Genomic DNA, 24282 nt, shown 5'->3' with positions numbered 1-24282 from the left:
TTCAAAATTCCTCCCAAAATTCCTCCAACTGTAAAACAAAGCCTGGGGAGTGTTAGTAAACTCATCCCAACTGTCCCTTCTCTGAAGGTTTTTTTTATTGCTCCCAAATCCAAGTTAACTACAACAACTTGACTAGGCTTTTGATCCCTCTGTCTTTCAAGCACTTGTGGTTTTCTCTATAGGATGTATTTACTCCAGGAGGAAAATGCGAAGGAAATCGTAATTCAAATCGTTTTTAACAAAAACGGAAATCGTAAAAAAAAAAATTTAAAAAGTATTTTTTTTTTTTTTTTACATTTTCGGAAACTATGGCGGCCATATTTAAACTATGGCGGCCCGCCATAGTTTCCTCAATGTATGGGAAACACTGAACCTAGTTATTTGACACCCTGAAGAAATTGACTATTTGAATTACGTGGTGAATTGCATGGTGCCCCTCCTCATTTGCCGACCGCTGCAATGAAATGTGACGAATTGAGGAAGAATCATTCTTCTTGATAACAAGATTTGGGCAGCACATGAAAATGTTGGCTTTTTGAACCGAACCTGACCAACACATCGCCCATTCATTCCGGCCGGTTTGAAGTAAACATTAAGCGTCTTTTTTTTTGTTATCATCTGTAAACTAAGCATAGTAGCCTATGTCAATCAAATGTGTAGAACATGTTTCATCTAAATAACGCGAAGGGGCGTCTCTGAAGTGGTCACGTCTGTCGTTATGCTACAGTAGAGGCAGTTCGCTCATACTATTAAACTGTTAGGCTACTGTTTGAGCTGGACCTGTTGATCGGAGAAAGATCACAAATGTCAGCTTCACCAGCTATTTGCCACGTTGTGCTGTTTCTCAATTCTTTACGTTCGTGTTTTCAGGGGGTGATGATCCCGTGATGGACTACCCCAACTTTTCTTGTCAGATTTGTTAGCTAGCTATCGGCATATTTTTTGACATCTTGACAAAGTTGCCTGCAACCAATGGCCCCGATGTTATAGCCTAGGCTACTAGCGCCCTATAATGGAATGCAACACTCGTAGGTGGAAGCTGTTTTGTTGGCTATGCTGTTGCTTTTAAAAATAGCCCAGCGCATGCTTAAATAAGCCGTCGTCCAGGCAAGTTGGAGGCTGGCTGGCTTAATGCAGCCCAAGCACACGTTGGTCTCAGAGTTGAAAATGAACGATTCTGAAATGATTCTCATTCTGGTGTTTGCTGCTCGAGTGGGCTTACAGACAAAAGCACAGACATTAAGGGGGCATGATGATATGCAGGTGGTTACTTTTAAGACAGTGGTTACTTTTTAAACATAATGCCGTGAACACAGCCAACTATTCGATTAATAATAATAATAATAATAATAATAATTGTATTTGTATAGCACTGTGTCATACAAGGCATGTAACTCAAAGTGCTTAACAAATGGGGAAAAAAAACATTGTTAGAGATAGATTTAAAAGGAGAGGTATAGAGGAGAGGCAGAAAAAGCAGGAAGGCAGAGGAAGAAGAGATAGACAGAGAATGTAGAGTCATAAGGTCAGCGTAGGTTAGGACCAGGATTCTTAGATGTGTAAGGTCCATAGTGGCTGGGCCTATCATAAGTCATAGATAGTCACACAGAGATTGGGCGCTCAGGTGCGGCCCCTGGTGGCATCAGGGGTGAGGAAAAACTCCCTTTCGCTTGATTCATAGTTAGTAAGGGGGAAAAAAAAGCTCAGTGGTTGAATGCATACGCAATGCCCTTTTGTTATAGGCCTACTCTTCAAGCCCCTGAAAATGTTGCATATCAAACATGAACACTATCAAAGAGACTTTGTTCTTAAAGCAAAGATATGGGGGTCAAAAACCAGTGCTTTTTTGTGGTGTCATCCCATGTTCTACTGCCCATAACTAAAGAATGGAAAAAGGTAGACACAAACTTCTTTTTTTCAGGTGAAAGTAGACAGTTCAGTGCAGTTTTCTGTAGTATTTGTATTCACAGAGACATATAGCATTATTTTCTGTAGATCTTGAAAGATTAATAAAACTGTTAAAAATCGCTGACAATATGAGGCTCTCTGCTTTTAAAATGGCTGCCAGCCAATGACATAAGCATTTTCTTCCAATCTGCTCTTAAATCAAAAATATGAGTGCTCTTTTCTAATTTATACCTTGTTTAGTCCAGAAGAAAAGTGATTGCATGATTTTAACATGGTGGTGGCGGCCATATTAGATTTTGCCCGTTTGAGGCATTTCGGTACATTTTTGCATCCGGTGTGGCAGCTTTTGTGATATGCACCGGATTCTCATCCGCCCTGTATCTGCTTGTAGGGTAGACCGAGTAAAGTTAAGTACAGGGTACAGTTGAGGTAAATCAAATATAGGCCTACCTGTGTAACAAGACTCTGATCTAATTCCAAAGTGTAGGCATAACTTAAATGTCCCAAAACACTTGCTGACCATATTGAAGATTGTCTAATCTCTGTTTATGTTGATGTGTGTGTGTGTGTGTTGTGTGTGTTGTGTGTGTGGGTGTGCTGTCCAATCACTGCACTTTTAAGGAACTTTTGACTCTTTACCACTGGACATACTTATTTTCCTGCTTACCACAAGCAAAGACTATGAACTGGCAGAGCTGGCCCAGTTACTGGGAACCTCTGTGTGTGTGTGTGTGTGTGTGTGTGTGTGTGTGTGTGTGTGTGTGTGTGTGTGTGTGTGTGTGTGTGTGTGTGTGTGTGTGTGTGTGTGTGTGTGTGTGTGTGTGTGCGCGCGCGTGCATGAGTGTGGGCGTGGGCGTGGGCGTGGGCGTGGGCGTGGGGTTGTACACTTACCTGTACTTTACTGTGACATTGTGAGACACCTTCACCCCTATCATACTCTGTACACTGCCTACTTCTACACACTATACTATATCATAGATGTATCTGTAAACACTGGTCATGTTAAGACTGTCTACCTTAACTGACAGAGTATGTTTTCTGCACATGGTCTATCCCAACTTACAGAATGTCTTTTTGCACAATTACCTTTTTACAATTTTATTTTATTTTTTTATTTTTTTTACATATACTTTTTCACATTCTTTATCTTTACTATTTTTAGTTTTATTTTCACCTCCCTGACTATTCCTGTGTTATTTGTGTCTTGAAATGTCCATGTGGGCATTTGTTTATTTGTGTATTTATGTAAGTTACTGGATACCTGAATTTCCCCCTGGGGATTAATAAAGTTACTCTACTCTACTACTCTACTCTACATTCAGTTCCTGCCATTTGTCCCACATCGCTTGCCGTAGCCTTGTACAAGCCGATGTGGGACCCACTAGTTTGACGCCCTTTCTGCACTTAGCCTACGTGGTATGTCACATGGTAATCAAACATTTCAAACAAGCAATTTAGGGTTAGGGTTAGGTTTAGGGTTAAGGTTAGGGTTAGGGTCGTATGACACAAGCCGTACCGAAAGGGCGTTGAATTAGAGAGTCCCAGCAGATGTAGGCTACCGGTACATGTGGATGAGAATTCCTCAGTAGGAGTTAGATCATTCAGTGGCATGTGCCAGTGACATGCGGAAGTGAAGTGGCATCAGTGGCATGCTATTATAAAACACATTTTTCCACTAACAGGTTAGGTTTAGGAATGAGTTTTGGTTTAGGCACAGTTCGGCATGTTTATAGGTTGGTGTACACACATTTTTCACTGACAGGTTAGGTTTAGGAATGAGTTTGGTTTAGGCACAGTCGACATCGACATGCGGAAGTGGCATCACTGGCATGCAACTAAAACCCATTTTTCCACCGACAGGTTAGGTTTAGGAATTAGTTTTGGTTTAGGCACAGTTCGGTTGGTTTACACACATATTTTTCACTGACAGGTTAGGTTTAGGAATAAGTTTAGTGTTAGGCACAGTTTGACGTCGTAGTAGCCACTGTAACCAGAGACGTATAAAGTACTGGAGAAAAGTAGTGGAGTAGAAGTACCAGTATCATCTTGTCAAATGACTTGAGTAAAAGTCAAAAGTAACCTTTCCTTACCTTACTCAAGTAGAAGGACAAAAGTATTCAAAATGTGTTGTACTTAAGTAAAGCAAGTAGAAGTATTGCAAGTTTTGCTACTTGAGTAAAATGTAGAAGTAGAAGTAAAAGTACTACATTAAAAAAAAATGGGGGGAAAAAAGTCAGTCAAAAGTTTGAATATCATTTGGTTTATTAGAGCTCTGTACAATAAGTCTCTTATGAAGTGCAAATACCATTATGGTTTGTTATTAAAAAACCTTTGTAACACAAGTTCAGTTTTTAAGAAAACGTAGGGCAGTAGTTTTACTGCTTAAAACAGTGCTTCCAACCAGCTCGTTCTGCTTCAAGTATCATTAAAAAAAAACAAAAGTCAGAAGTGCACATAAAAAATAATCAAATCAATTAATTAAATGAATTCTCTTTTTGTCCCTCAAAGGAGAACATTGAATCTAAATAGGGCCAGGGATGGCAGCCGTCATCCTCCTCCTCCTCGCCGCAATGTGAGGTGGTTGGTGTCGTTGATGTAGATGGCGATACCTCGTCTACCTCATCCATCTTGCCAACATGCCAGTGTCAATGCCAACTGAGCGTCACTGACCGCGCCAAAAGACATGCGAGAGAATGCGATCTGCTTTTATTTCCCTACCATTGCATCGCCCACTGACCGTGAACACGTTCCATCATATCTGGTGATGACGAAACGAGTAACGAGTAACGAAAGCAGCACATGAAAAATATATCGGAGTAAAAGTATTAATTTCATCAGAAAAATGTAGTGCAGTTAAAGTACAAGTATGAGGAAAAAAATATTAATCAAAAAAGTACAGATACTGCAGTTTAGTACTTAAGTATAATATAAGTATATATAATAAGTATATATAAGCAGATAGTTTTTCCTTCTCTATTGATAACTCTGCTGTCTCCCCCTCCCCTCAAGTTAAGAGTCTGGGCGTCATGCTTGATGGCTCTCTATCCTTCCTCTCCCACATTAACAACATCACAGGGTCTGCTTATTTCCACCTACGCAACATTAACCGTCTCCGACCCTCTCTCACTTCCCATTCTACCTCCATTCTTGTACACAGTCTTGTCACCTCCCACATTGATTACTGTAATTCTCTCCTCTTTGGTCTCCCTCAAAAATCTCTCCACAAGCTCCAACTGGTCCAGAACTCAGCTGCCCGCATCATTACTAAAACCCCTTCCTGTCACCATATTACCCCTGCACTGCAACATCTCCACTGGCTCCCTATCAAATATAGAATTCATTTTAAAATACTTCTCCACACCTTCAAGGCTATCCACAATCTTGCTCCCCCTTATCTATCTAATCTTATTCACATTGCTGTTCCCTCCCGCCCCCTCCGTTCCTCTCCTCTCTGTCCCCTCTGCCCGTCTTAATTCCATGGGGAATAGAGCTTTTAGCTGCTCTGCTCCTAAGCTGTGGAATGCCCTTCCCCCTGACATCCGCAATATTGACTCTTTGCCTCTCTTCAAATCCAGGCTAAAAACCCATCTGTTTCAGATAGCCTTTTCTATATGACTCTTAAACTCTGTTTTATTTTATTTTATTTCATTTTTCAAAAAAAATCATATTCATTTATTTATTTTTGTTTAAAATTCTGTTTATGTGTCTTGTTTTTATTTTTGTTTCTCTCTGTACAGTGTCCTTGAGTTTTGAAAGGCGCTTTTAAATAAAATGCATTATTATTATTATTATTATTATTATTATTATTATTATTATTAAGTACAGTAGGGCCTACGTTACTTTTACTTCGTTACTATAGCAGAGAGAGTAGAGAGAGAGAGGTTCCATTGGCCCATTGTTTCCGGGTTCTATCGTGGGGGGGAAATCCCCCTTTAGGCAGACCTAAGGACTGTTCTATTCAATGCTAGGAGCATTATGACACGCCCCTTTAGGCATACCGGAACCTGGTCACGTTAGGTGCCCATAGAAACCTATTATGTTGGCATATCTCTATATACTGTACTTAAAGAATCTTTGACTATAGGCCTACATCTCTGACTGTAACCATAGTAACCAAGGTGACATGCCAACTGTGACGGCGCTTGACATGCCCGTTAACTGTTGTAATTACAGACCTAGAATACATAAATAATTAAAAATAATACTTTTTATTAATAAATAGTATTACACTTATTGATAATAATTAGTATAAGTCTGTGGTTAATATAAAATCAATGGACATGTCACTGCGGCACTTCCGCATGTCACTGACACATGCCACATGCCACTAAAGTACAGTACAGTCGGTCCCCCTACAATGCACACCCTTTACCGAGGTAATGCCACATCATCCACCTCGGTACGTACCGGGCCTAGCTGCAGTGTACCCAAACGACCGCCAGGTGGCACTTGGGAGCGCTCGCTATACTTGGGAGCGCTTGCTATACTTGGGAGCGCTCGCTATACGCTTTACCACGTGGTAGCGCATGTTCAGGTTTGTAACGACAGATCAAGGACCCAAGAACCCATAATCCAGAAGGATTTAAAAAAAAAAAAACTGTATAAATATGATATCTCTCTCTCTCTCTCTCTCTGTCTCTCTCTCTCTCTCTCTCTCTCTCTCTCTCTCTCACACACACACACTTTCTCTTGCATACACACAATACACATACACTCACGCGCACACACACGGGCGTGCGCACACGCACACATACACATACACACACACTCTCTCTCTCTCTTTCTCTCTCTCACTCTCTCTTGTTCATATCAGATAACCATAGCACAGAGCAGAGTGGTGAAGAAGCACAAATGTGTAGGCAACAATTATTACCATATGGAATATTTTAGACGATGTTGACGGCATATTAATATATGCTCATATTCACCAGCACGCACCGATTCAGCGGATAACACATGCCTAATTAAATTGTGTGAGAACACCTCCAGGAAGTAGGAAGAGTCATAAAAAGAATAAATAGCCTAATGAATTTTCTTTTTTTTTAATGATGATCGGATGAATTGCCATTAATGTGCAAGCTCTGACAAAATTGAGTGTAGCCACAAGCCCCTATACCGATTCTCGCATCGCAAGATTTGAAACGTCTAATATTGCAACTTCAAACTTGTTTTCTGGATGTGGATACTTTTTTCGTTTGGTAAAAATTACGGAGTGCAATAGGGGGCCTAAACCTCACCGCAGTAACCTACAGCGCCGCGTTTAAGCGTTTGAGCGTTTAAGCGTTGGCTATTTATCTTACATCGCCAACAGCTGGGGCGATAACCTAACCTACACTTCCCTAATGAATTTAATGTTGTCACATTGGCAAAAATTAGCAAGCGATTGATATTGCTGTTTTCGTGCTCAAATTAAGTGTAAGCAACTGTCGGGTGTGAGGGAAGGACAGGCGCACACATGCGGAACTCTGGTAGCCATAACCAACAGAACAGATGTCACGTGTCAGATGTCACATCCTCACCTGCATTTTTTGCTGTTTGCTATGACTAATCAATGCACCGAGTGTAGTGTAGGCCTATGCCATTAAATTATGCCCAAAAACTATGCCTATGCCAAAACATTTTTAAACTAAACAATGTCTGCGCAGCCAGGGATTCTCTCTCTCTCTTTCTCTCTCTTTCTCTCTCTCTCTCCCTCTCTCTCTCACTCACACACACACACACTCGCGTGTTCATATAGGAGAGGACGTTAATTTGGCATAGGTCAACTGCAAGGGACTACTAATTTGTGACTTGACGTGATGTGTGAATAGGCTAATTACGCTATGCAACAGGCATATTTAGCCGCCCATTGAAAGGCGCGTACTCAGTCATTTTTGTGCTCATTGTATTGTGGTAGCCTGAATGTGACTGTCGTGCCGAAAAGCCCTGCCAGAACAAGAGTGCCCTCATTGAAACCAATGTCATTTTTTGAGAGAAAAATATACTCATTTTTGCAGAATGAATTACATAAGATATGAACTAAAATATGCTTATGAAATATTACTCGTCCTCCATATTAATATATGCTCATATTCACCAGCACGCACCGATTCAGCGGATAACAACATGCCTATAAATTGTATGAGAACACCTCCAGGAAGTAGGAAGAGTCATAAAAAGAATAAATAACGTAATGAATTTTCTTTTTTCTGTGGCGTGACCACAGTTACAGTCCCAGGAAAAAGTTTGTACACCCTTTGACATTTCTTACCTTTCTGTCAAAATTGGTCATAAAACATGGTCTGATCTTCCCGGAAATCACAAGAAGGAATAACCAGAGTCTGCTTTGACTAAGTCAACCCAAACATTTACAAGTTTTCATATTTTCATTGGCCATAAGATGTAAACATACACAGGACAGCAAGGCATAAGTAAGTACACCCTTGCATTCAATCGGTTTTAACCCTAAGTTAGTCATTATAATCTCAACCAGATGTTTCCTTAGTTGCAGATCAGATTAACAAAACAATCTGGATATCTTGTTCCCCTCTTCTTTAGAAAACTGCCTCTCGTCAGCAAGGTTTGTGGGATGTCTGGAGTGCATAGCTTTCTTGACTTCATGCCATATAATCTCATTTGTTTTTTGTCAGGGCTTTGACTGGGCTATTTCAGAATGTGTATTTCATTATTATGAAGCCATTCTAAAGTCGATTTGCTTCTAAAGTATGGGTTGTTGTCACATTTCAGCACCAATCCTCTTGTGTGCTTCAACTGTGTGACAGACTACCTCACTTTTTTCTGTAAAATATCTCGATAAACTTCTGAGTTCATTGTTCCACTGATAATAGCAAACTGTCAAGGGCCTGAGGCAGCAAGGTAGCCGCATATAATGATGCTCCCACCACCATACTCAAAGGTGGAGATGATGTTTTGTTGAAGGTGTGGTTCTCCAGTTCTCCTCCAAGCATGACATTGTGTGTTCCCCTGAACAATTCCACTTTGGTTTCAACGTTGGTCTACATAATATAGCAGTAATTTTATGAAGCATATAAATGCTTTTTCGCAAACCTCAAAGGTGCAGCAATATTTTTTTGGACAGAAACCCCATTCATTTTAGATTGGCAGAATGAATCCCATTTTTAGCTATTCTTGGTTACATCTCCTCTTCTGAGTATGGTGGCGGGAGCATCATTATATGCGGCTACCTTGCTGCCTCAGGCCCTTGACAGTTTGCTATTATCAGTGGAACAATGAACTCAAGTTTATTGTGATATTTTACAGAAAAAAACGTGAGGAAGTCTGTCACACAGTTGAAGCACACAAGGGTATGGGTCCTGAAATGTGACAACAACCCATACTTTAGAAGCAAATCGACTTTAGAATGGCTTCATAATAATGAAATACACATTCTGGAATAGCCCAGTCAAAGCCCTGACAAAAAACTATTGAGATTATATGGCATGAAGTCAAGAAAGCTATGCACTCCAGACATCCCACAAACCTTGCTGACGAGAGGCAGTTCTCTAAAGAAGAGGGAGACAAGATACAAACAGATTGTTTTGTTAATCTGATCTGCAACTACAGGACAAGTCTGGTTGATGATATTGCAACTAACTGAGGGTTAAAACCTACTTAATGCAAGGGTGTACTTACTTATGCCCTGCTCTCCTGTGAATGTTATGGCCTTATGACCATTAAAAATATGATAACATGTAAATGTTTGGGTGGAATTAATGAAAGCAGACTCTGATTGTTCCTTCTTGAGATTTCCGGGAAGATCAGACCATGTTTTGTGATCAATTTTGACAGAAATGTAAGATATTCCAAAGGGTGTACAAACTTTTTCCTGGGACTGTAGATGACCTCGCGTGCGTAAACCCATTAAAATATAGCCTAGCCTTCTGTGGCTATTCAGAGCTATATGAACCAATCAGGTCGGCGTTGTTATTAAGCAAAATACTTCCCTGATGTCTACTTACAGTAACTAAAATAAGCTGCATTTGTCTAATATTTGGAGACATTGCCTTGCTCTTTCTGCGGGGAAGCGCCTCTCTCTCTCTCTCTCGCTCTCTCTCTCTCCCTCTCTCGCCCACACACGCGCACACACACACACACACACACACACACACACACACACACACACACACACACACACACACACACACACACACACACTCTCTGTTTGGAGAGCACGCAATTAAACTGTTACAGTTTAGGCAGTAGGCCTATTTAAGCATAGGCTACACACATTTCAACTTTCACGTTGTGCGATGGGTGGGGGACAAGTGGGGGAAAAGTTCTTTCTCTCGCTCTCTCTCTCCCTCTCTCGCCCACACACACACGCGACGTAGCCTGTAACGAAGCTCTTTCCACTCTTCACAAGACCTAATTCCAATTGACTCGTCTTGTTGAATACCAGCCAAACTCACAAGCTAGATAGCCAATAGTTTCGATTGTGCTGCTTGGAGATGAGGCATTTAAACTGTTACAATTTAGGCAGCAAAGAGAAGACGGCGGTCTTCCCAGTGTAACATCCCAGCCGTTTTTTAAAGGGATACTGTCCCATTTTTGGAAATAACCTCATATTAAACCTCCCCTTGAGTTAAATACTTGAGTTGTACCTTTCTCCTGTACTTTCAACCGTTCTCTGAGTATGGCAGTGCAAATTTTACCTCCAAGCTAGCAGTTAACATTGAGTCCTATGAGACCAGTTAGCCGCCAGCTGGTCTCATAGGACTCAATGTTAACTGCTAGCATGGAGGTAAAAATTTGCACTGCCGTACCCAGAGAACGGTTGAAAGTACAGGGCAACGGTAAAACCCTATTATTTAACTCAAGGGGAGGCGTAAAATAAGCTTATTTCCAAAAATGGGACAGTATCACTTTAATGGGAGCACTTGAGATCACTATGATCCAAATTGTCTTGAGCACCGTCATAGCGCAACAAATCGTTATCGTAAACATAGCCTAGATAATTGGAAATTACAAAAACATTTACAGACTACATTTTATAGACTTTGGCTATAGGCTAAGCCGACTTCTCTACCTGTTTGAATTAGTGCAGCCTACAGGAAGGACGTTAATTTGGCATAGGTCAACTGCAAGAGACTACTAATTTGTGACTTGACGTGATGTGTGAATAATTAGGCTACGCTATGCATCAGGCATATTTAGCCGCACTCAGTCATTTGCTCATGGTATTGGGTGAATGTCCCGACCCTGTGTGTCCGCGTGCATGTAGCAAGGTGGTGATCTTGCCCTAATCAAGTGCCGGGCGTTCTACGTCTGGGTCAGCTGATTAGTCAGCTGATCAAACCCAGCTGATTTAATTCCAGCTGGGACGCCGGCATTTTCGAAGCTGGCAGTATTGTGGATGAGCGGCATGCGTTTCCTACTCCATTCATGGAGAAGCCACGAGGAATTGTGACCGGTAAACGGGCTTTTCCAGCGAGTCGTGGGCTGTCTGCTGTGGAGTGTAGTTTGGTGTATTAACGCGCTCCGCCATGGGCAAGATCACCCATCCACCTGTTGCATCTACACGCCTGGTTGTTGCACTGCTCATCGTGTATCACTTTGAGCTCCTTTCCTGCTGGTTCAGGTAGGCACCCCCCCACGATGCCATTATAGTTGCTTGGCGCTTCATGTACGGGCTTGGTTCTAAATTGGTGTTTTATTGTTGTAGCCTGGGTATGCGAATCTCCACCTGCGCGATGGTCTGTAATGTGTGCCTCTCCTACGTTACATCTGAATGTGAGAATAAGCTTGTAACACCCCCCCCCCCTTCTCTTTGTCAGAAATGGTGTAAATGCCCATTTACATTGAAGTTGTACTCTGTTTGTAGGCGTGCTGATGTAGCTGTGGGCCAAGTCATCTCCATGATTGTTGCTGCTTTGTTCCCGCTTGTTTCGCCTTGAATTGCGCGCAACGCACTGGTTCTGCAACAGAGCGGGTCGGTGGTTCATCGTTGTGGGCTAGAACGCACAGTGTTCCGTACAGCGCCACCTCGGAGAATGGCGTTTCCGCAATCAAAACAATGCCATTCGGTGTGATGGCAACCATCACACGTATTGAATGGCTCATGTGAAAGAGGAGGTTGTCGTCTTCAAAATAAGACCACATCGACTTACAGTGGAGCATTGTGGTTAATGTATGGATTGATTAATTGTGCCAAGTGCCGGTTAGCCATGAGCCGCTAGCTTCCGTCGGCCTGAACAAATAAGTAACAGTATTCCGTACATCTGATTTACCTTAAAATGCTGCATTAGCAATGGTTTTCATGCAATTATAATGTTGGTGTGTTTGTTTGTTGTCAAACTATCCCTTCAAAACAGAGTTTGAATGACTACAACACGGTGAAGATAACTTTGAAAGCAACATGCATGCTAGCCGGAAGTAGCTTGTTGCAACCTTGTTGCAACAAGCTACATTGCAGCCAAGAACGGCACTTCCATACGCGGTTGCTATGTTATTTTTACCGTGTTATATTCACTTAAACTCTTCATGGAACGAATAACAATTAGTTTAGCACTTCACAAACACATACACATTAGATCGGTCATGAAAACCATTGGTAGTGCACCGTTTTAATGTAATGAAGTTGTACGGAGTACTGTTACTTATTTGGTCAGATGTGTTCGGAATACTGTTACCTATTTGATTTAATCAATCAACCCATACATTAACCACCGCAATTCTAGTTGGTCTTATTTTGAAGACGACAACCTCCTCTTTCAAATGAGCTATACAATAGGTGTGATGGTTGTCATCACACTGAAAAGTTTATTTTAATCGCGAAAACAGCATTCTGCGAGGAGGCGCCGTACAGAACACCGTGCGTTGCTTCTAGTTCTAGCCACAACCGGAGCGTGTGACGCCTGCCTGTGACCGCGTTCAGTAAATGTGAGAAATACATGTGTGCGTGAATGCTGTAGACTGAATGAGTGAGCGTCTTGTGAAATGTGTCGTGGTGAGAGCACGGCCTACTAGCCTCTACATCAGCAGCAACTCCTTGACTGCAAACTTAGTCAGTGGAATACATTTGCAGTTAACCATGTATTTTCTTTTATTTTGTTGGTGTTTGTGTGTTTGTTTATTTTAGTTCTTAGTCCTACACCTCCTGTTTGCGGTGCTCATCCACAGTGTGATTCACAATCTGCATGCTGCATGTATTTTTCCTCATGAATGAGGCCATGGTACATTTTGTAAACTGCATTTGTTGAACATTCCTCAGACTGGGTATTGTTAATAATATGTTTGCTGACTGCATATTTGCACCTGCCCTGGGTTGGACATCGTAGTACCCAGACTTGTGTATATCGGTGTGTGTGGGCCTGTGCATGGGAGCGAGCGCGCGTGTGTGTGTGTGTGTGTGGGTGTGTGTGATGGGGGAACATCCAACTGATTTTAATGTCTAAATGTGAATTGTCAATAAATATATTTTTGTTACGGAATCCACGTCTACTCTTTTAAATGCAATAGAACTTGTGTGGGGATTAAACCTGTGGTTCTTGTGCAGTCTCTGGGCTGCAGTTCCTAATATTCTCCCAGGGTGGCGTAGTCTTGTTTTGAAGTAAGAGAAACTTTGACAATTTAAAATGTAAAACTGCTCCTAGCCTTGCCACTTGGTTACAACATGCATGCAGGGGGAAAAAATACATCAAGCGTGCCATCACCACCCATCCCCCCGGACCCACGAAACCCACTGAAGATCCAAGCAATTGTAGTCTGTCAGTATTTTAGTGTGTGCCCAGGTAGTTGAATTCCTGGCATGGCCTGGTTATCTCAATCGTGCCAAGAAGATGTTTGCCTTCAGGCTAGTGTGTTCATAAAGCACATGTTCGATTTGCTGTAATAGGCTTCGATCAGTAAGCCTCAACTTGTCTGTCTTTTCTTTTCCTTCTTTGGATATTTTGTAAAATAGGCCTACGTTAAAGCCTAAATACGATAATAGGCCTAAATAATGCTAATAAAGTAAGCTAAATAAGTCAGGCCTAAATAAAGTTGTTTTAGCCTATGAACTCAGGCAATGCAGAAATTTGCGGAGGGATTTTTGATATCTTAGCCTATAATAGGCTACCGATATTATGGCTTTATGAACTTCATGAATACTAGGCTACAAGATCGGGTAAACAAGGATTGACTTGTAGACCACCAACATCTGATGCTGAAGTGGGGGAGGGTTGTTTTTTCACTTCAAATGTTCCCCGACACACACACACACTACACACACACACAGAGATACGCCGCTAATCGCTCTCTCTCTCCGTCTCTCCCTCTCTTTCTCATTGTTGCTATACGTGCATCTGGATAGGCCTAGGCAGTGTGGTCACCCAGCACATTTTCATACAAATGCTGTGTTTTTGTTTAGGACAAGTTTAGGACATGTACGAGACAGGCTTGCTTGATAGGGCTACACAAAGCAAGCGACATCGGTCCACTCAAAATGGTCCGAACTCCGCCGCTTGATTTCATGTCTCCTCAGTCTCTCCATTACGATTTATTAGCCTACTCTTTTTTGCTATTTTCGTTATTCTTAGCCCTGGCGTTAGAGATGACGCAACTGTGATCAGTGAGGTTGTGGAAACGGTTGAATAGGCCTAATGGTGGTCCTAAATTGGAAGCGGCCGATGCCAGTTTTGAAGACAGAATGTCATCGCCAAATTTAAAATTCGATCTCTCTCATGCTGGCGTTACGGGACACACTTAATTACAATGGTGTTCCTGTCTGATTGACTCGGTTTTAATTGTCTTTACCGGTTCAAATTGTAGGTATGCAAACTCTGTATCCTGAGGATACCCGTTCCTGGCTTGAATAGTGCCGAAATAAGTTAGGGACGGATTGGGAGACGGTGAATGCAAGACAGAAAAAAAGTCGAGTTTAAATTCACATGGTGGTCTTGTTTAGGGCTCACACTTGTGTTATTATCAAATGCCCTATCAAATGCCCAATGCTAAATAAAACATGCAATTTGCTGACTGTATTTCTACTACTACTAAAACTGGGGGACGGACAAGCACGGAAGCACAAACAGACGCACAAACACAGGCAGACGCTGCTCTGCAAAAGCGGTGCTATACTGCCCCCCGCATTCCGAATGGCCACAGGGTGTAATGATCACGGTACGCTGTCACGGCACGGTAATGTTGTGAGCAGATTGAAGTTACACCATCTGTACAGTAGGCCTACGGTGTGTGTGTGAAGCAGGCACGTGCACTCCAATACGGCAGGGGAGGCACGGCCTCACCAGCCACACCTGAGAATGATGAGCTGCAGTAAATGTGAATAATAGTAACAATAACAGCTATTGTTTTCGAGCATCTGCACCATAACTACCATTTGAGCAGTATTTAAACAGTTTCACTCATTTTCAATCATTTCCCTGGCCAAAATCATAATATTTGCCCATTTCATGTCAAATTGCTCCGAATACGCTGAATTTGGGGCAACTCTGAACTGGCCTCACCCCGGATTGCGCAATCCCTCGTTAACAAGCTTGAGCGCATGCGCCATTTTGCTCGTTCTGTGAATGCAACCTGGTAATATTGTATTAAACGTTTTTATACACTTAATAGAAGTATGTATGGTGTGCCCTCAATTCCTGATAATGTTCTACTATTTTCTACGGGTGATTATCATTTCTTTACTCTGAACGCTTTGGTATAACGCCCACTGAAAGATACAGTAGTGAGCAGGGCTGTAGTGGAGGGTAAACGCACGTAAACGCCGTTTACGCACCTCTGGAATTTAGGAAATAGCGTTTACCCACCTATAATAGCGTTTACCTACCTCTAAATAGCGTTTGCGCAGCTCTTAATGGCAATTACGCACGTCAAAGTTCCCTGCGCCTTGTGATCTGCCGTTGGAATAATCCAAAATAAATTTGGTGTCATTTAAAAAATATTGTTGAACATACAACGCTTTAGTAGGAATCATTTTCATCTGCTCTGTATTCGGGTATGTGACCTTCCAATCAGTGCCTTTCGGCTGCGGCGGCGACACCAATCAGGATCCAGGGAATATGTAAACGCTACACGTTGTGTAGTTGCCTGCCTGCCTACCTGTTCAAAGTTAATCATCATGGCTATTAGGAGATATTTGAAGAGGCCAGTATCCACTTCCTCAGATGCCAGCAAAATGCCTCAAGTACAAAGTAAGACTGACAGAGATCAATTTACATGAGTCGTTAAATGTGCTTTATAAATAAGTTTGACTTGACGAATTATGGCAATGACAGAACGAGCTTTCAGATTACCTAATGCGTAGTCATGCTATCCTTGTATTGCACTCGTCACCCACCGCTAGTCATTCTACATCACGAAAGCTAGCAATGCCACCAGTGTAATTTTACAACAATAATTTTACAACACGAGACGTTCTCGTGCTTCAAGGTGAAATGAGAATAGCAAATCAAATAAAAGGTCAATTGTCATTCTAAATACCGCAAAAATACGATTTATATGATGGCTTATATATGATTTTTTTTAAACAGCCATTGAATTGGCACGTGTAAAACAAAAATAGCAATCTTATATTTTCTAAATATAAAACAATATAACAAAACACATGCTGTATAGGCTATTTATGCTGACATAGGTAGTTATAGCCTACATGAGTGGTCCTTTAGCTTATGTTGTCAGTGTAATTGGCAAACTGGTGTTCTCAGCCCCACAACTCTTAAATTCAATTTTTTTTCAGGCAGTGACGGTAGGCCTACAATGAGGCAGAGATCACAGGGAGATGAGAAACACCAGGAGATCAGATAGAGATAGAAGAGGAAAGAGGAGGAAATGAAAGAGGACCAACAGAGAATGAGAAAACAGAGAAAGAGGAAATAGAAGATGAAGAAACAGGTAGTGCGAGAGGAGTAAGAGAAGAAACAGGGACAGGAGAGATGGAGAGTGGGGAGTCTGAAGTAGAGGGAGATGCAGAATCTGAGACTGAAGACACAGGGAGAGGAGAAAGAGAGAGCAGATGCCATCCCAATATCTGGACAGAAAAACAACACATACGGTTTAAAAAAGATAACCCTAGGCTTATTGTCAATGGTGAACATCTTGGATGCAAAATCTGCAAAAAAAAGTGAAAGGCCTTGGAGTGTTGCTTTGCGTCGCTTTGTGCTGTGTCGCGTTGCGTCGCGTCGCGTCGCGTCACGTCACGGTCTGTCTGATCAAAAAATGCATAGTTTACCCACCTCTAATTTGACCACTACAGCCCTGGTAGTGAGGCGAGCAGTAGCCTGGCCGCAGACTCCTTCTGGCGTTGAGAGTCTTGCTGGACAGTTACGTCAGTGTTTCTCAACCTGTTTTTAGGCGAGGCACCCTTTCAATTCATGAAAAATCTCAAGGTACCCCTAACCAACGAGCCGTAACATGGTATCACATCCGATACCACACAAGCTTAGAAAAGTAACACACGTTCAAAGTTGCAGCTTTATCTCAGAGAGGCTATGTGTAGGCCGTACTGGGGACACCTAAATTGACTTTATTGTCCGTAAATGGTGGATGAAAGATTCCACTGACTAAGCATTCATTTCTTAATTTAGATAGACAAATACATATCATATTACATCATTTATTTAGGTCAATTTTACTGTCAGCTACATTTCCGCGGCATCCTTGAGGGGGGCGTGCGGCACCCCTGTTGAGAAACACTGAGTTACGTCATAGCGAATCTGAAGTTCACAATACAGTCAGTCGGTGTTGTTGGCTACCTTGTTCACTTTGACTGCTACAAGTGGATTTCATAACGAAACTAATAGCATTCTCAAAGTTGGATTTCCAAGGGGAAAATATGTGATTAAGAGTGGAGGACCGACAGAGCTGAAGGGTTTGCTACTGCAGGTGACCGGTCAGAAGATTATAACTACCCGATCATTTCAAAGTGAGTGGTACAACAGAAACTATTTTTTGTTTCCCCTGTGTCTTGTTTGCAACCGGCGAGAATGTGTGGAAGACCATTCGCATGGGATTTTACGACTTAACAATTTACTAAGGACTAAGGAGCCTCACGAAACACAAATCCTCGCGGCTACTCATATTCATATTCAATGCCAAATTGCTTTGGACGTTTGGGGCGTCTCGAATAAGATGTGGCTTTGGATGAACAGCACCGGCTTAAGTAACGTTAGCATGCGCAACGCCAAAGTGAAGGAAAAGAGCGGCGCATGGACCTGATGTACGAGTTAAAGGTAAGATCAGTGTTTCCTATGTGTGTGAAGCCTGTGTTTGTGAGACCCGTGGGGAGAGAGAGAATCCGCCGTGATTCTGTCTGGTGTGGTGGTAGCTTTTGTGATCTGAACAGGATTCTCATGTGCCCTGTAACTGTTTGTAAAGTTGAGTACAGGGTACTGTAGCGGCGCTTACGGGCGGGCACTGAATAAGCCAAAGTTCAGGCGCCAGACAGGCCTTTAAATCCTGTCATTAAATGATAAGCTTCCGTCAGCAAGTAAAATTATAAGACAAAAACGAACAACAAACCAAGGACAATAAATCAAGGTATTAAGCCACACGTCTTTATCTTTACCACATCAACCAAAAAATAGACGCTTAACAAAAAACACCACCAGCCGAGCCAGTTACAACAATAGGCCTACAACAACTCGCTCGTCAGCGAGACAAACCCCAGAAACTCAAACAAAAGTTGTCAGTGTGGGTGTGAAGGAGAAAAGAAAAGGATATCAGTGTTTGGATGTAGGGGAGTGCGTTATGTGCGTGTTTGCATTTGTGTGTGGTTGTAGGTGAAGCTCCTAGCAGAGCGCGCAGCGTGTGTGTGGTTGAGTTGAAGCCCCTAGCAGAGCGCGCAGCGGCGGGAGGGGGTATGTGCATGTGGAGGAGAAGCAGAGCGAGGAGGAGGTATGTGCGTGTGTGCATGTGTGTGTGATTGTAGGTGAAGCAGAGCGGGGGTCCACTGCAGCGTGGGTGAGTTACTCAGAGCGCGTTTACTCCAACACAAGGAAATGATTCGGACTCACGGGTTTGCTGGAGTGGCGAATATGTGTCTGTCCGGGAGCCTTTGGGCTACAACAGACCCGGCCAACGACTTCTCTTTGGCGTTCAAGTCGCTTTCGGAGTCTTCCCCAGTGTGTACTTCCTTTGTGGCAATTGGGTAGTTTTTTGCTAGTACTCATACGCTGTAAGTTGGTGGCTTCGCTCTGGTGCTTCTCTGTGCTTCTCTCTCTCTCTCTGTCCTCGTGTCCTCCACACACGAGACTGCTTAAAACTAGCATCTTACAAGCGGTGCCATCTTACGGCCACACCCCTCAATCAGATCTCGCTGCAGGTGCGTCTCATCTTCAGGTAGAGAAGTGGCCTCAATTAGGTGTATGTGTGTTTGTGGGTGCAGTGTGCTAATGGGGCATTGGAAACAATAAGTCTCGGAGACCAGGGTGGAAATGAATTCCGCCACAGTACCGTTGAGGTAAATCAAATATACCCGTGTAACTACAAGACTGATCTAATTCCAAAGTGTAGGCATAACATAAATGACAGTCCCAAAATATTTGGTGACCATATCGAAGCTTGTTTAGTAATCTCTGTTTAAATGTTGACATTCGCTTCCTGCCACACCTTTGTCCCACATCGTTTGCCGTAGCCTCGTACAAGTAGATGTAGGCCTACATTTGCACGAGAATCCGGTGCTTATCACAAAAGCTCTCACACCAGTTTGTTCGCCGTGATGCTCAGCGGTCTATATGACACCATGTTTTGAATCCTGTGTGTGTGTGTGTGTCTTTCATTGAGCATCCGCCGTGATGTGGTTTATGTGAGACCACTGTTTGAATCCTGTGTGTGTGAGAGCAGTGGGCTGTGAAGGAGCTTACACTCTTCACTACTCTCCCCTCCTCCTCTCCTCTCTTTTCCCATCTCCTCTCCTCTCCTCTCTTCTCTTCTCTTCTCTTCTCTTCTCTTCTCTTTTCCCATCTCCTCTCTTCTCCTCTCCTCTTCTCTCTTCTCCTCTCCTCTCCTCTCCTCCCCTCTCTTCTCCTCCTCTCCTCTCCTCCTCTATCCTCTCCTCCTCTCTCCTCTTCTCTCCTCCTCTCCTCTCCTCCTCTCCTCTCCTCTTCTCTCCTCTCCTCTTCTCTCCTCTCCACAACTCTCCTCTCCTTTGTTATGCTCTCCAGCTCTCTCTGCCGTGATGCTTCTGTTTGTCCACATTGCTGCTGTGTGGTTTATGTGAGACCACTGTTTGAATCCTGTGTGTGTGTGTGTGTGTGAGTGTGAGTGTGAGTGAGAGATCTAATAGCATTTTCTCTACGGACATGCAGCATGTTTTATTTTGTAGGCCTACCTTATGTTAAGAAAGCTATGACATATGAAACTTATCGGTAGGCCTATTTGGTAAATTTACTAAAATGTACTTATACTGTAGCTGTAGTAGGCTATTATATATTTGAAAATCTGATATTGGAAAAGTCAGTGCCTCACCAGCCATACCGCACGTCACTGGTGTGAAGTTGGCACCCCATATGTTGAAAATCTGATTAAAAGCATTTTGGTTCGATTGTGCATCGTTTGTGCACGATTGTGCAGGCAAAATGAGCGTTTGTGCACAAACCCTCTTTAAGATATTTACATTTTAAGAGGTTGGTGACCTTAGGTCTAGGGATGGGCATACGGTGAAAATTTCTTCGTCGATCGTCGGGAGAATTAATGATTAATAATCGGTTAACCATTAACATTTTTATATTAAAAACAGCACACATTTAGGCCCACCATGCCCTATACTCTTGTATAACAAAAATACATCAAAAACATCATGTTTTTCTTTGAGGATTTGTTTTTATTAACAACACAAGTGTCAAGTGATTAACAAGAAAAGTTAAACCTGAAATGCGCAAACGAGGGAGGCTTCAAGTTGTGAGCCAACAACGAAGGCACATAACGGTGCAGACATCGAGGCGAGGCTATGTTGAGTGGAATCACCGCCGTCTTTTACAAGGCTTGGATGCGCGGTGTTCAAGTGATACATCATGGACGTTGTCGATTAACTGTATTTGTAATTGTAATTGCAGTACACTTTGTCATGTTCTAACCGAAAGTAGAATGAGATTAGCCAACATTTCCAGGCAAAGTAAACATCATTTCTAGAGCCAAATAGATCGAAATGTACCTCAAAATAGCAATGCAATTTCGTTACAAACAATATCCAACACAAAATTATCACTTACAGACTTATATTGTCCAAGGCTCAAGTGTGAAAAGATATTAATTGCGGGAGAGATGAAGTCCGGTGGCTTTACGGCAGAAAACACTTGAAAAAACTGGCTGCAACTAACCAGGAAGTAGAGTTGCGCTTAAGGCGCAGTACCGCGAGAAAGTCCACTAGGTGGCGGTATTCACCATAGGATTTACGTGAGAGAAACTAAACTCAGGCATGGAACTAAATGGAAGGCAGAACAACCTACATTGAAGTTTTTTTGTTTTTTTTTGTTTAACGGTTCGTCTGTGAAAATTAATTTCTTCGACTAAATGTTTAATGATCAATCATCGGTTAATCGGTTAATTATGCCCATCCCTACTTAGGTCACTCAGCACCCCATTAACCTCCAATAGTTTGTGCACAAACGCTCATTTTGCCTGCACAGTCGTGCACAAACGATGCACAATCGAACCAAAATGCTTTTAATCAGATTTTCAACATATGGGGGTGCCAACTTCACACAGGTGCCTACGGTATGGTGCATTTCGGTTCGCTAAGTGCGTTTCCATTACAAAACTTCCCGAACCGTACCCAATAAAGGGTACCAAACGGCCTACTGGAAAATGGTAGTCTACCCTTCAGGAGGGGTACCAGTTTATGGTACGGTTCGACAATTATCTGCGTTTGTCCCTAAATATAAAATAGCAACGGACATAACTGACAGGCTGATATAGACCTGCATAGGCTATCTGCCTTTCTCTTGATTATTAATTTTAAAATGGAGAAAACAAACATCTGGTTTGGAGGATAATGAGGGAAGAGTCGCCTACAACTCTCAACAGGGAAGATGCAATCCAATGGAAGTTGGGTGGATTAAAAAAAAAAAAAAAAGAAATGGCCCTCCAGGAATTTTGATTTATTTTGCGATATGCAATAACTTTTACGCAACTTCAGCCAAGAGCCAACCCCCGTGAATTCAGCGCAGTGTTGCACTTTTCACCAATTACTTTAACTGTTGCACAACTAAACTACCTTCCGCGTCTTTTTCATGGCTTTTCAAGTTTGTGATGGTGAAATTAAAGCATGATCCACATTTGGCCTCGTCTCGGAAAGCAGGGAAGCAACAGACTGGTTGCCTAGCAACTCACACGCAACTCCACAGCAGCTGGAGCAGCGCAGAAAAAAAGGGATTTTACTGTGAATCTACCAGAGGTTACGTCAAGTTTGGTGTAATAAGCAGCCAAGTGTGTAACACTAATATGAAAACAAAAAAAGCCTCCATTGCTGTCACCCCTCGTGCCTGTCTCTATTGAGGGGGAGACAGTGGAGACAGTCTGCACCTACAAATACCTGGGGGTACATCTGGATAGTAAACTGGACTGGTCAGTTAATTCACATGCAGTCTACAAGAAAGGACAGAGCAGGCTTTACTTTCTGAGGAAGCTAAAATAATTTAACGTCTGCAACAGACTCCTCCAGATGTTTTACCAGTCTGTCATGGCTAGTGTACTTTCTTATGCTGTGGCATGCTGGGGCGGGAGCATTAGGAGGAGGGATGCTGGACGTCTGGACAAGCTAGTGAGGAAAGCAGGCTCTGTTGTTGGTACAGAACTGGAGGCTCTTAGTACCACAGCTGAAAAGAGGACATTGGGCAGATTGGACTCTATAATGGACAATGACCATCACCCCTTGCACTCAGTCTTTGCCAACCAGCGAAGTCTGTTCAGCCACAGATTCCTCGCCATTCCCTGCAAGATTGACAGGCTGCGTAAGTCCTTTGTCCCCAGGGCCATCCAGCTATTTAACTCTACAACTCAGAACAACACAATGAAAGAGATTGCTATTGGTGACTGGACCGCATAACCCCCCCCCCCCCCCATCCCCCTCCCACCCCTCCTTCAACAATCACTACTATTGCAATGAGAGACTTTTTTATATCTGAATGTTTAATGTGAAATAATCTATTTATTTGTTTTTGTATGTATGCTACTAGACACCTGAAATTTCCTTCGGGATCAATAAATGTTACTCTACTCTACTCTACTCTAGGCTACTCAACAAAACTTAACCGTCCGCTCGCTGTCTGTGTTCGATGTGCCAGCCGAGCGCTGGCTGTCACGCGCCTCTCGCTGATCATCCCTTTTTCGGTGGAGAGTGGAGACACAACTGTACCGAACCGCACCAAAAAGCATTCCGTACCAAACTGGCAGATACTGAACCGTACTGTACCGTACTGCTTGGTGGAAATTAGCTAAATGATCTAACCCCCTCCCGAATTCCTGTGCATGTCACAATAAGCTGTCACACCGGCATACGGATTTGGATTCAGCACCCGAATAGGCCTACCCCTAAATGAGTTGTATGCCGAAAATGAACATGATTTGCCTTCAGGACCTTAAATAAGCACATTTTTAGACATCCTGCCTAGACGACCTTAGCTAGTTACTCCGCAGAATGTATTTCAAAAGCGAAAGTAAGAGGGGGAGCGCCAATCAACAACTTGAGTGTTTTCAAAAACAGAAAATTAGGTGTAGGCATATTTATACATGTACCATAGTTGTCCAGTGGCCTGTGACTATAGTTTACCTTAATCTGTTGCAACATCCTCAAGCGATGCGAGAGGAGTTTCCCCCTGTTTTCCTCCATCCCTGATTTGACCGCTGTTTGTCGTTTCAAAACTCGAAATAACACCTTAGGCCTACGTCCATGCCTTAGGCCTACCTTATAACTAAACTCAAGAATCTGAAGTCCTTTCAAGAATACAGCAAAGTGGTTGCCCATGCCCACATTTCTGCAATAACGTTCAATCACACAGCCCCTTCCTATGTCAATGTGCAATGCATGCACCTCATGTAAGTAGCTAGGCTGCAGTGTTGCCAGGATTGTCAGACCATTTGCATCCCAAACGGTGGTCAGAAACCGCATGGAAGCGCTAACTTCCATCCACAGCCATGCCGAGCAGCTCAGTTGGCAACTGCCCAATCTGGCAACACTGTAAAATAGTCGAGGTGTGTGTAGTTTCCCCCATAGATGTGTACACGCACATTGCTTATCCAATCACAACGTCTGATTTATTTTTGTCATATGTCTCTATGATGAATGTTGTAGAATGGGTTAGGTCTTCATAGCAAAGAAGGTGAGCTCCGAACCTAACGAAATTAGCGAGTCTCCCAGCGAAAATAGAACGTTCGCTCAGGCGGAAACGGACCGAAAATTAAGTCAAAATAAAATTAACTTCAACTCTGCCCTTAAACTCA

The 24282-nt window shown here is 42.7% G+C and overlaps 1 protein-coding gene across 1 annotated transcript in view; it reads right to left on the bottom strand.

The window, feature by feature from the left end:
- Positions 1–23864, bottom strand: part of LOC134441312 (uncharacterized) — a 139271-nt gene extending 115407 nt beyond the window's left edge. The window contains exon 1 of the mRNA XM_063191582.1: positions 23612–23864. Within this exon, the coding sequence (XP_063047652.1) occupies positions 23612–23806 (195 nt within the window). The 5' untranslated portion in view covers positions 23807–23864. The remainder of the gene's footprint in view (positions 1–23611) is intronic.
- Positions 23865–24282: the final 418 nt, after the last annotated feature.

Source organism: Engraulis encrasicolus, chromosome 24, assembly GCF_034702125.1.
Source record: "Engraulis encrasicolus isolate BLACKSEA-1 chromosome 24, IST_EnEncr_1.0, whole genome shotgun sequence".
NCBI classification, from domain to species: domain Eukaryota; kingdom Metazoa; phylum Chordata; class Actinopteri; order Clupeiformes; family Engraulidae; genus Engraulis; species Engraulis encrasicolus.
Note: the sequence above shows the minus strand (reverse complement) of the source record. Positions and strands in the feature narration are given on the sequence as shown.